This window comes from Malaclemys terrapin, chromosome 7, assembly GCF_027887155.1.
Source record: "Malaclemys terrapin pileata isolate rMalTer1 chromosome 7, rMalTer1.hap1, whole genome shotgun sequence".
Lineage (NCBI taxonomy): Eukaryota > Metazoa > Chordata > Testudines > Emydidae > Malaclemys > Malaclemys terrapin.
The window spans coordinates 69,340,798-69,354,815 of NC_071511.1; the positions used below are offsets into that span (position 1 = coordinate 69,340,798).

General features: G+C 41.2%; 1 protein-coding gene across 2 annotated transcripts in view; it reads left to right on the plus strand.

Annotated features, from left to right (window-relative positions):
* Positions 1 to 14,018, plus strand: part of LOC128841200 (L-threonine dehydratase catabolic TdcB-like) — a 54,603-nt gene that overhangs the window by 28,282 nt on the left and 12,303 nt on the right. For both annotated transcript variants that reach the window (XM_054036022.1, XM_054036023.1), the window contains exons 5-8: positions 5,341 to 5,506; positions 7,631 to 7,727; positions 9,121 to 9,196; positions 10,840 to 10,965. In XM_054036022.1, the coding sequence (XP_053891997.1) occupies positions 5,341 to 5,506; positions 7,631 to 7,727; positions 9,121 to 9,196; positions 10,840 to 10,965 (465 nt within the window). The remainder of the gene's footprint in view (positions 1 to 5,340; positions 5,507 to 7,630; positions 7,728 to 9,120; positions 9,197 to 10,839; positions 10,966 to 14,018) is intronic.

Here is a 14,018-nt window from a genome sequence, read left to right on the forward strand (position 1 = left end):
CCAAAGTCTCTGTCCAGTGACATAATCAACAAACTATCCTTCCTCCTCTGCTATGGATACCATCTGACCATCCTCTAAGTCTAAGTTATGATCCTTGTTGACAAATACTAACTCTCTCAGTTGGAAGTGTTGGTGTCAAGCTCACTACTATTCCACCTCCAGAGTGCAAATAAAGTGCTATTCTGAGTCAGTAAAACCAACACAAGAGACTTTAGGTGGGGAAGCAAAACTTCATATTCAGGTAGAACTGCCTGTGAAATTCTAGGTAGCAGTATGTAATTACCCAAGTTGGAATTCAGTCATGATGTCCACATTAATGCCATACTAGTGGCAGGGGATCTTTAATAGCCACAAGTCTTCAGGACATCAGCTTTACATTTCTCCTGAAAGAAAGCACATACAGTAGCACAATGACTCCAGAACAATGCTGAAGCATGGATTCATTTGTGCATTGGAGAGTGAAGAATTGCAAACATTCCTTCCTTGCGTGTCCTGGGTTTTCTTGTATAACACTACATCCAAGTACTGACCAGATGGGACCTTAAGTCACTTGAGATCTGATATGCTTCCTGAGGTCGCAAGTTCATCTAGTACTACACAGGGTTAAATATTTCTAGAGCTATGTCTGCACAAGGAAATCTGTATAAGTTAGGAGCCTAAATACTCCTGAGGATCTGGCCCCAGGAGTTTTGAAGGACATGTACAAAACTATGCCATGCAAAAATTATAATAGAATGCCTGAGGTGGGGAGCCTATTTTCAAACACTGGCATCTAACAGGGCATTTGAATCCTACATTTTGGAAGTAAATAGACACTCATCAAATAGCTAGTTTTATATCACAAGTGCTAATTTTAGGATACAAATGTGGGATTTATGTTCTATTAAATTACTATTTATGTATAAAGAGGGAAGTGAACGTGCTGCTCATATTTCCCTTTATATCTAAGCACGTAAAGGTAAAAAAACCCTAATGAATTAGTTCACCACAAATGAAAGTGTTAAACATTAATGTAGGAGGCTTGGACTGGAGTCCTTTCTAAATGTTAGCAAGGAACGTCTGACTGTCTAAAATGCCTGTCCAAGCTGCTAATAGGAATGTTGATCATGCCATATGAAAGGCAGTCTGGCATTTGATACAGCTTTGCATTTTTAAAGCAGCTTTATATGTACATTGAATCTTCCAGAGCCACATTCACCTTTGCAAGTCCTCATGAACTTCAACATGTAGATTGCAAGGGTAACTTTAAAAAAAAAAAAAATTCTTGGTTGGGGAAAAAGTGTTCTAATAGCCCAGTCGAATTTGTCAAAGCGCCAGTGGTATTTTTATCTTGCTTTACTTGTAAAACAATACTATATAAAGGGGAAGGGATCATCTTCAGGTTATGGCCCTGGATTGGGGTTCAGTTCCCAGCTCCTCCACAGATTTCATGTGTGACCTTGAGCAAGTGGGTTAATCTCTCTGCCTCATCTGTAAAACTGGGATAATATTGATTCCTTCCCCCTGCACCACCTCTCTGTCTTGTTGATTAATATTGTAGATTGTTCAGGACAGGGAACTGTCTTTCACTGTATAGGTAAAGCAGCAAGCACACCAGGGCCCTGAGCTCTGTTGGGGCCTCTAGGTGTTACTATTAATGAATAAACACAGCCCCTTGCACTAGAGATAAAATTAAGGGGTGAATATTTTGGTAGAATGTAAAAAATGAAATCACTGGTACAGTAATTCTGTTTGGTTTATTGATGTCCAAGTATGTAGAACACACACAAGTACTCAACAGTCTTACAGTTTTTGATCAATTTGTCATTCTGCAGGTTTAATTAAAATGGTTCTAAATCAGCCAGCTCTGAAGTTACAACAGTCTCTTGTTGTACCTTGCTGGCTGTGTGTATTCTTAATATGTTCATTAAACTGCCTGTAGCTGTAAGTGATTTTCCAATGAATACTTAGGCAGACTAAATCCTCCTCTTATCCTTCATGGAGGTCTTCCAAGGGGTGTTAAGATGTCAGATTTTGGCCCTAGATTGTGGAAAGTTTTGTGCTCCACTGATCTGGTCTGTATCTACTGTGACTACGTAAACACAGTGCTTTCCTTTCCTGTAAATTCCCACTATTGTGAGCACTAAATCACACTCAAGTGAACAGAGATCGCTGTACCTACACTAGATTCCTTCTTATTGCTTACAGTTTTGACTGGAGGATATTAGAACTCATGCAGCTTAAGGAAGTGATCGCAACAGAAATGGGAGTCCTCTCCTTTCCAGCAATTTCACTGCTCTACAGCCAAAATGCTTCTGAAATAAATGTAGACAAACTTTACTAATTCTGGGTCACTGAGAACGAAAATGATGCTTAAAATTGTTGATTGGCTCTAGTTTTCAAGATATACTATTGGGTCAGTATATACGACCCTTGACTTGGGAATGGCGGAGGATAAGTGAGTTATAAAGGGAAGGGATCTCAATTTAAACCAGAAATGACTAAAATACATCTTTGACTGGATCTATGAATAAATCTATGACTGGGTTTGGACAGTTCTTGCTTTTTAGGCAAAACAATGAATGATGCAATCTGAAGCTGGTATTGCGTCATACATGATATGAATTGCATCGTGTTATTCCTAGAAGTCATGGATGATGCAATCATAATGAAGCTTACATCACTCTGCTGAACAAATTGCCCTATATCAGCTCTAGAAATCATACAATGTCGTGCTCTCTTATTTGTCAGTGTTTGATTTTGCAAAGGGACACATTTCTGTTTAGCCAAAGTGAGCAGAGATGCCTCGTACTTGTGTGAACAGTGCAGATAACTTCTGCTATGTTTGTGGTGAAGTGACTTTTGCATCACAAAAGCTCAGTATAAGCACTATGGTTAAGAAAGCCTATCACCTTTATTTTGGCTGCAAAATTGGAGATCAGGACAAGAGGTGGGCCCCACACACATGCTGCAACACTTGTGCAACAAATCTTCGCCAGTGGTTGACCAGGAAAAGGAAATCTATGCCTTTTGCAGTGCCAATGATTTGGAGAGAGCCAACAGATCATACCAGCAATTGTTACTTCTGCATGGTGCCTCCAGTTGGGAAAGGTGTGTCAAAGAAGAAAAAGTGGACTGTGCATTATCCAAACATTCCATCAGCTATACGCCCAGTACCCCACGGAGAAGGACTGCCGGTTCCTGATGCACCAGAATCATTCTCACTTGAGTCAGACGAGGAAGAGGATGAAACTTCTGGCGCTGAACCGTCAATGTCACAGGACCCACATTTTCTCCCATCCTCCTCCTCTGAACCACACCTCATAACACAAGGTGAACTGAATGACCTTGTCAGGGATTTGGAACTACCCAAGAGTAAGGCAGAGCTGTTGGGCTCCAGGCTACAGCAGTGGAATCTCCTGGCAGGTGATGTTAGGGTTTCCATGTTCCGTGACCATCAAAAGGATCTTGTCCCATTCTTCTTCATGGAAGGTGATCTTGTAGCCTGCAACAACATTGATGATGTGATGGCAGCCCTCAACATCGTTCACGATCCAGATGAGTGGAGACTGCTCATTGATTCATCGAAGACGAGTCTTAAAGCTGTTTTACTGCATAATGGCAATGTTTTGCTATCAATTCCAGTTGGTCATGCAGTCCATATGAAGGAAACCTATGACAACATGAAACAACTTTTGAGGTGCATAAACTATGACCAACATCAGTGGCAGCTTTGCGGCGATTTGAAGGTTGTTGCTCTCTTGCTTGGTCTGCAGACTGGATACACAAAGTACTGCTGTTTTCTCTGCGAATGGGGTAGTCATGCAAGAGATTCCCACGACATCAAGAAAGATTGGCCACTCCGACAGTCATTGGAGCCTGGGAGGAAAACTGGTCAGCATCCACCACTTGTTGAATCAAGGAAGATTTTGTTACCGCGCTTACACATCAAGCTGGGTCTGATGAAGAACTTTGTCAAGGCCATTGACAAAACACAAGCAGCTTTCAAGTACCTCTGTGGAAAATTTCCAAGGTTAAGTGAAGCTAAGATAAAGGAGGGTGTCTTTGTTGGTCCTCAGATTCGTGAACTTCTTCGAGATGATGCATTTGACCATGCACTGCGTGGCAAGGAAAAGACGGCATGGAAAGCCTTCCAGTTAGTGGCAATAAATTTTCTCGGAAACAACAAGGCAGACAACTACAGGTTGTTGGTGGAAAACCTCCTCAAGGCATACAAAAGCCTTGGTTGCAACATGTCACTAAAGAGACTTTTTTTTGCACTCTCATCTAGATTTTTTTCCACCGAACTGCGGAGCAGTGAGCAACGAGCATGGCGAGCGATTTCACCAGGACATTGCAACAATGGAGAAACGCTATCGGGGCAAATGGAGCCCATCAATGCTTGCAGACTATTGCTGGACAGTGACAAGAGATGCTCCATTTAATAAATACAAGAGACAAGCCAAGAAGCGCCGAGTAGACACTGAATAGGACTAAACTGTGTATATAATAGTTTTTTGCCTTTTGTTTCATAATAAATTTTATGTATATAACCCTTTTGCTGATTTTTAAAGTATTACATAAACAGGACAGGTGAAATATTATCATGTAAAGCAACCATAAACACATGAAAAGACCTAGGTTTACAATTTATGATTAAAACTCTACTATCTACACAATATACATAGACATAAAATGTAAAAACTTAAATATCTTAGAAACAGTAGCCAATCAGTTGTTTTAATTGTCATATTTGAATTCAGCACATCAAAATACATAATAAATAGCACATTTTATCTCTGAAGCAGACGACTTCTCAAAAATTGTAGACCAGTGATATCTGCCAGCGATGCCAATAGAGAATTCACCTGATCATAATTATAGTAGCCTGAGAGCTAGCAGGATAGGCTTTCTAGGGCAGAAAGTTCAGCTCATTCATCGAGCAAAGCACTGCTTGTCACTTTAATCCTGACTCACCTGGATGAAATCCATCACCCCTGTCACACTCAGATGGATTGCACACAGTAAAGTGGCTTAGAGATCTTGAAACATTTGCTGACCTGGCTGAAACTGCTGAACTTGCGTCTGTTTCTTCTCATGGGATTATTTTGCTCCATGTTGCCTTTCAATGTAATGTTGTTTTAGAAAGTGTCAGGATTGCTAAGGTTCATTGCAGCAATATCTATAACTGCAATGTATGTGAGGATGTGATTAGTAGCAGTAAGTACTTGCAATGCCTCCTGGAAATTCTAACACTATATATTTCCATATGCGGTTTTCCTGATAAACTATAGCTTTACAATAGTGAACTGTTAACAAGTCCCAACTCTGCAATGACTTGGTTTTTTTCTTTTCCCCTAGGGAGGACAGTGCTATATACCTGTCAGGACTGGGTACCATGGGATTGGAGATATATGAACAAGTGCCAAAGCTGGATGCAGTGATTTTTCCTGCAGGAGGCCACTGTGGATTGCTAGCAGGATCAGCTGCTGCCCTCAAACATCTCAACCCACACATTGCTGTGATTGTAAGTTGTTTTCACCTTTCAACTGTGTATTTTGAGAGATTTATCCTCCTATCTCACAGGCTTCAGAAAGGTTCTGTATTCTACTAAAGTACTGGGAATGAGTCTGTGTACACTATAGACCGAAGTTATTGGTTCCCATGGTCATCCTCCATGAGAACGCTATTTTAGAATTTGGGCAGCTTGCTTTGTTTCTTGGTTAATTGTTTGGGTTTTTGTTAACTATGTAGGAACCTTTTTTTAAAGCAAATAAGACCAAACTCTTCACATTTAAAGTTTTAACTGACCTGTTTTGGGGCTGTTTAATGGATTTAAGAGTGTTTATTTAGCTTGTTTGAAACCTGTGTGATCTTATTAAAAGTCTTTAGTTGCCTCCAAGTTTTAGGACACTGTAGAATTCTTATTTGAAAGACCTTCAACTAGATAGATCCCCAAAATAGTATGGAGATTACTTAATCTTTACTCCTGGAAGAAGCAACCTATTCAGGTTAAAACTGAGGTCTCTTTGGATTGTTGTGAAAATTTGTCCATAAAATAAAACATTCATCCCAAATTATACACAGAATAACCCCTTCTGGCTCTTGGTGTAGAAATTTCAGCTAGCAGCTGTTGAAATTGTAAGTGGTGGGATACAACAGACAACATATTTCTGGATGATGCAAGGTTGCATGACGTTGCAAGTTGAATGACTTTAGCCACCCACAAATGTATAATAGCTATACAAAATTACTACCTGGACAGTTCTTAAAGATGGGCACCAAACTAAACCTTAAATGCAAACACCTCTGAATTTTAAGAAATTGGAATCAAGAGCCAAATTTTTAGGCTCTAGTCCATCTCTGCATATTGGTGGTGGTGGTGATTATTCATTATAAATTAGATTTATATATTAAAAACATGGGGATAAGACCTGAGGTCTTTGGTCATTTTTTACTCAATCTTGGGAGTTTACCTGAATAGAGAACTCTGAACTTGGCCCAAGGGAAAAACAAACCTATACTGAATATAATGGAAACTGGTATGAATCATTGACGAGACCGAAATCTCCAGAGGACCATAGTACTCAAGGCTGGAAATGTATATGATAATATTGATGCTATTCCATTATTCCCCATCCCTGGGCAAAAGGCTTGGGCACTACTTAAGACCTATTTTGAGGACTTAAGTGGCACATGGGCCTTGTGCTCTCCCTGTGCATCAGGGTGAATTTCACCCTGTTTTTGTGTGTGTCTTATTTTTTCCTCATTTTGATATAAAGTCTGCAGAAAATGAGGTGATGCCTGTTGTTTAAGATAGCTGGTGCCAGTGTGTTTTCTTCTTAGGGAGGGATGTAGTAGTCCAATGACTTAATTGTCCTTTCTTTCTATGACACAAAGGAACTGTTGGATTAAACATACATTTTTATTTATTTATTGCTTGCTCCCGTTACAATAGAACTTGATGTTATTTAAAAGGAATCTTTTATGACCACATGACAAGTCAAAAGGAACAATTCAGACTCCTTTTATGAGCTTATTCTCTCATGCCAAAAGTGATGAGAGATTTAATTTGATCTATTTGGAAGAGTTTAGCGACGAGAAATTGTAGAGGGACCACTGTCAAGGTAAAATCATAAATTAAAATCAACACACCACTTTATCCAGTTAAAATAAACTATTTTATTGAAAGGTTTTTTTATAATGTAAACAAATAGCGAATATTCAACTAAAAGCAAAATTATAACTCGTCTGTCATCTTGTGTCAGTAGGATTAGATTAGTCAATTTCATTTTGTTTTGTACCAGTACAATGCTGCTGTGTTTTGGGTTCCCATGTAGGGAAATGGTTTTGATCCTTTTGAAATTCATGCAAACATTTCTGTTCACTTTTACTTTTAACCTATTCCCATCCCTTTAGGTTTTCTTAAAAAAAAAAAAAAAAAAATTGGGCCTTTACCAAACAGACAGTATATCTTTAGTACGAGGGAACAGCTAAAATTTAATTGGCAAAAAGGGTTCATAATGGTTGCTAATCATGATGACAAACTTTGCCTACACTTTTTACAGAATTTGTTTCCTTGGTGTTGGTGGTTCCCGTTGTAACTTGATCTACATAGTAGTTAAAGATGATTTTTTTCCTTCTTTCCCAGGGTGTTGAATCGGAGAGTTTCCCTGTTTTACAACAATCATTAAAGATAGGCCATCCTATTGAAGACCAGGCCTGTAGCAACCATCAGTTTTATGGAGGTAAAAGTATGAAATCAGACAATAAATGTTGTTATGGATTTCTACAATCTGTGAATCTTCTTTTCCAGTTGATCCACATCAAGTCTAACTGAAGTGAAGTGTCTCATGGGAATTGTCATGGTTTAATAAATGCTGCTAATAGCAACCCACGGAGCTGGACTTCACAACATGGATGCAATAATAAGACTTCCAGATCCCGCATTTTGATGCACAAATGAACACTTAGGGACATAAATGTATTTATTTAGGGCCACATTTTGCCAGTTGTATCACAACCAGTAATACCTTATTCCACTGAAATCAATGGGATAGCTTGCAAAGTAAGACATTAATCAACATAAGGGTGGCAGGATATGGTGATTACTTACTTAGATGTATAAAACAACAAGGCAGCAGCATTTGGAAATGGGGTTCCCAGTTTTGAGGTTTTGTCATTTAATTTTCAGAGAAACCTGCATATTAAAATAAACAAAACCCCCTTTTTAGCTTATTTTTTCAGAGCATCTCCTGCATTAAGCTCAATGAGAGTCAGAGGTCAACACCTCTGAAAATACAGCTGTGTCAGCATGAAAAATCTCTACTTCCTTCTTAACAATCTCTCCCTCCCAGCTCACGCACGCTCTCATATCAACTTGTGGATATTCCGCCACTTAATTAAACTAGAGATACCAAAACCAAACTTCTTCTTATTGTTAATAATCCCTCCCGCTCTATACTCTCATTTGTTGACCACCCCACTTAGCCACTATGGCTCACAAACTTGATGTCCTTTTCAACTCCTCATATTTATTTATAATATATAATTCAGGTGCTGTTGCACAGTGAGAACCACATAATCACTGGGTCATTGGAGTCAATGGGACTTTGCAGGCGCTGGGGTGCAGCTGTATGGTTCTTACTGTAGGACTGGGGCCTTAGGCCTGGTCCCCACTAAGTCCCCAAATCGGACTAAGATACGCAAATTCAGCTACGTTAATAACGTAGCTGAATTCGAAGTACCTTAGTCCGAACTTACCGCAGTCCAGACGCGGCAGGAAGTCTCCCCCCGTCGATGCCGCGTACTCCTCTCGGCGAGCTGGAGTACCGGCGCCGACTGTGAGCACTTCCAGGATCGATCCCAGAACATCGATGGCGTGCCGCCGGACCAGCCGGTAAGTGAAGACTAGGCCTAAGAGTGCAAAGTCTGTGGTCTCTTATGTTGGCAAACTACTTTTATTTGGATACAGAAATAACAGGTAATTAAAATATATATATTTTAAAAACTGCATAATGACAATGTGCTGTGTTTATTTTATTTCAAAAAAAAAAAAAAAGGAAGAGCGCAGGGCTCTAGGCATGTTTGGACATCACTAAATAGCCAGCTTCACTTTTAATGTGTTGCTTAAATCTGCAGATGTGAGTGGACCTTGCTTTGGTACCAATTCTTTGCAGTTGACTGGGAAGCTTGTAGACAAGGTTGTTACCGTGAGGTAGGTGAAGAAGAACAATGTAGTGAATGATGTTGACTTGAATGGGTATTTGTAATTCGAAATACTGTTGTACGTTAGAGAGGGGCTATGTAAGCTCCTCCCTGAGGGCCTGATCAATCCTGACTTCCATTGAATTCCATGGTTTATCGATTTTTCAATTAAAGTTTCAATTGCTTGGGACTGCAGGATCAAGCTCTGAGGTCCTGAGTGAACTCTTTGAAGTCAGGAACATTTTTTCTATTGATTTTTCTATAGCTCTTAAATGGGGAGATAACCTCCAACTAAGTGACAATAATACATTATGTTAAGTAGCATTTATCTTCCCATCTGCTTTGGCATTCATTTGACTGTATGGCCTTCAGCTTTATTTCATATAGTGTATTTCATACCAACTGTATCCCAAGTACTTTCAGGGTCATAAATAATATTTATGCAGTTATCTATTTTAAAATGGGAAAGAGGTATCTAGACACAGAAGCAAAGGAGAGAAGTGCTTTTCTAGGTTAAAATGGAGAGAGACAGGCAGGGGAATAAAGGGAGGCTCTTCCAGATAACAGGCATTGTGGCTGACTGTATGGAATTTGTAGCTGATGTTTAGCTATTTACCCTAATATATGATCAACCCATAGAACAAATGTAAGCCAGATCCATCACTGGGGTAAACTGGCCAGTTGAGGATCAACCCCTATGCCTTTTTCAGGGCAACTATGCTTGCATTATCTAGCTTGAGATAGTGCAGGTTCTCTTAGTGACAGCTGGATGAATAGTGGGGAAAATTATTCCTGGAAGTTTAAGCTAATCAAGATTCAGACATGTTCATGAACCATTTATGTTCATTTTCTATGAACGTTTAAGCCCTCCAACTTTAGCAGTGTGAATATTGACAAAAATTGAACATGAAGCTCAGGTGACTTTTGAATTGTATATTCCACTGTAAAATACACAATTCTGTGTGGGTTATATAATCACCCAAACAGAAACAATGCCAAGTGACTTTTGTATATAAACAACATAGCATAAATTGCAAATATTAACAATCTAAAGGCCAAGATTTAGGTGTTAATGAAATTCATGAATAACTAAGAATAACACAATAAAGAGAATATTGGTGGGAAAATGGCAAAATGCGCACGTACACATAATACCTTTTATCCAAATATCAGATGCTATAAACAAGCCCTATCTTACAATTGTTAATGACATGTTTGGTCCCAGGGTAACAAAAGGGCTACCACATGTGAGTAAGGACTTCACCCATTAGTTAAATTTGGTCACCTTCATGGTGTAGGCACAGCCCTTTAGTAGCATACAGCAATACTATACAACAGTGCAGGACTGACTTGGATAAGTTGTTTTCCACTGGCTAACAGCAGGGGCAATTTAGGTAGGTGGGATGTACATAACCCACTGGATATTTAGCCTGGATGCTGAGGCTAAAGCCCCTACTCTTACAAAAAATACCGTGCAGTCAAGACCTATTTTCACACCCAGCAGTACAATTTCCCATAATGCTATAGTCCTAAATAAACCCACCAGGGAGCCAAAGAAATCCCTTCATACATAAATATCTTGTCTCGTCCCATTAATTCTTTTAAATTCACTCTGTATTTGTTCAGTTTTGATACTGTTCCTTTTGTCTTCAGGGAAGAGGACATTCTAATTTCCATGCTGCGGTTGCTGGAGTATGAGAGAGCCACGGTGGATGCAGAGGGGGCTATTGGACTTGCAGCCTTAGTTGCTGGGAAGCTGCCAGAGTTAAAGAGTAAAAGGTACAGCATCTATAACCTAGCTATTGCAAACACAGAGCTTACCAAGGAAGTCACATGAAAGAGAGTGTGTGCGCACTCTACTTCTCAGACATAAAGGGGTCTCTTATTCTCCTTTATTCTGAATGTTGAATCACCCACTACTGTCAGTGGGACGCTGCACTAGGAACAATTTGCTGAAATAGAGAGAGAAAGAGGGCCAGACCTTCAGCTGAAATCCTCTGTAACTAGGGGCAAAAGTAACTTAAAAGTCTTACCAGTACAGGGACCTGGCTCCGGGCCCCCACAAGGGGCAGGGCCTCAGGTGGACAGGGCAGGGCTGGGGGTCAGCCTCCCACAGCCAGCCTCTTCAGCGTGGCCGGGCCCGTGCCACCCAGGGCTCCAGCGGCGATTTAAAGGGCCCGGGGCTCTGGCCACTGCTGCAATGGTGGCAGCTGGGAGCCCTGGGCCCTTTTAAATCACTGGGCCCTGGGGCAACTCCCTTTTTGCCCCCCCCCCCACCGCAGCCCAGGGGGAAGGGGGCAAAAGGGGCAGCAACATTAAAGCGCTGTCGGCTGCCTACGGGCCCATTCCAGTGCCCATTTCTTACCGGTAGGCCGGCCCGGCCCACTTTCACCTCTGTCCGTAACAATCAATGGAACGAAACAAATTGATCCAAAGGGTTCAATCCTGCAAGATGCTGAGCACTCTGGCCCCAACGTCAATCAGTGGGATTCTGCATGTGTTTAAAAATGAGCATATGCATAAATGCCGCCTTGGATTCGGGTCAGGATGTTCAGCACCTTGCAGGGCTGAGCCCAAGCTCTTGGCGTAGCCCATAATGTGTGTGGGTTATTTCAGTTATTTCAGTTTTGTTTTTTCATTGTGTGGGATCTCCTCTGGACAAAACTGATGTATTTGGTCACTTTGTAGGCTCAACAAGAGAATTATACTGGCAATTAAGTTATGGAGTAGCTCCTAGAAAAGATGAAGTGCAATAAACTCAAACAGAGCGAGACTGTAGTGAAAGAGAAGAAGCCTGGAATTGGGAGTGAGGAGATCTGGGTTCTGCTTCTTTAGCAGTGCCATAGACTAATGTGTGACTTCAAACAAATCACTTAGATTTCAATAGAGATAGGCGCTTAAATGTGATTGAGGATCTGGCTCTTAACCTCTCTGTGGTCAGTCTACAGAATTGTGATGAGACTTAATGTTTATATAGCACCTTGAACGCATCACCCAAACATTCAATGGGCTTTTTCACTGTTACTAAAGTCCCTCACAGTGATTCTCAGAGGGGCGGTTCCAATGAGCTGGGCTTAATACTACTTTGCGATTGCTAGATGGGGGTCGCTTAATAGTTATTGATTCATCTTACTTGACAACATCGGTTGGTATTTTGATGGTACCCACAGATATCTGGGGAGGCTGGATATTCAGTCCCACAATTGCCTACAGAAAATACTGGACAATGGTCAGGCAACTGGTGTGTTGAGACCACTGCCTATCACGAGTACCAGTATTGTCTCATTGTTACCTTGTGATCTTTGTTGTTCCTTAGATTGCAAAGGGCTCTTTGGAGCAGAGGCCTTCTCTTTTTGAACAGTGCCAAGCACAACAAGGCCCTGGACAGTGTCTGGGGCTCCTAGGCAGGACTTCAGTACAAATCATCATCCCAGTATTCTACTAAACAGAACTCTAAACTGTAACAACATTAAGGCCTCTAAAGCCTTAACTAGCCCGGGACGAGCCTCACAAGCTACATCTATGCTATGAGGTAGGTGTGTGATTCCCCTGCTCGTGTAGATGTACATGTGCCAGTTCTCATTGAGCTAGCATGGGTATAAATAGCAGTGTAGGTGCAATAGCAGGGGTAGTGGCAGCGGAGGCACAGCTAAGCCATGCCTAGTACAAGCCTGCCTCAAACGGGTGATTACGTACTCAGCCCAGCTCAGCCGTGCATACACTGCAGCCACCTACGCTACTGTGGCCACACTGCTATTTATACTCGTGCTAGCTCGATGAGAACTAATGTGAGGATGTGTATGTGAGCAGGGAAATCACACCCTTAGCTCATAGTGTAGAGGTAGCCTGAGAGAGCACCTCTTTCACTATGACACACTGCCACAGGTCTGGTCAACAGAGGCACTGATATAATAGAGGGGGTGTGGCCGACAGTTTGTTCTCATAAGGGTCCTGGGGGCTCTGGGAATGCCCTCCCAGCTCTGGACTGATAGATGCTCAGGGTACACTACAGCTCCATGACCTTTGAAGAGCAGTGAGAGGATTTCAAGATGAATGTGGGTATTGGTATTTAACTATGAGCTGCTGCTTGATGTGTGATACCATAGTGATGAGCACCATAGAAACTCCCATGAGGAAATTAGTAATTCTGTCTTGAGAGAAGGGTTTGATTAGTGTGCAGTAAATAGGGCCTGGGGACTGCACTTTGAATGAGGAGAAAACAAAATATTGAATCGCTACTTACTGAGTGAGCACTGTCCATCCTGTGCACTGAATGAGGCAGGGATCTTGTAGAAAAAATAGTCTGTGGCCATGTAATTAAAGATGGTAGCATAATCCATACATCTAAAGGGGCTGAATTAAGATTGCACAAACACCTTAATTCTGGCACTTTCTAACTTTTGAGTGCTTGACATTGCAACGCTCATAATATTCTTGTCACTTGGTCTTTCTCTGTGTAATTGTATATAAATTAAATGGAAATAAATATATCCCCACTGAGCATATTCAGCACCTCTCGCTGTCTTGGTCTTACACCAGTGCAGCTCAACTGCTTGTAACAGTGGAAGTGCTAATATTGACACAGCACAGACATTTTTACTCCCATGTACTCTGTGGAGCATGGGCTCCATTCTTTAAACAGGAGCAGGAAAAGGAGCACCTGTGGAACGTCACTGGTGGAAAAACTCCAGACTGAGCGAGCTCCCCTCCAGGGCAGGGATATAATGAATGTACACTTACATGATGCCTTTCATCTGGAAGCATCCCGCACTACTTTGGAAGGCGTGTACATGGCGTCTCTCACACCAAAGAAATGCAGCCATATCTGCATT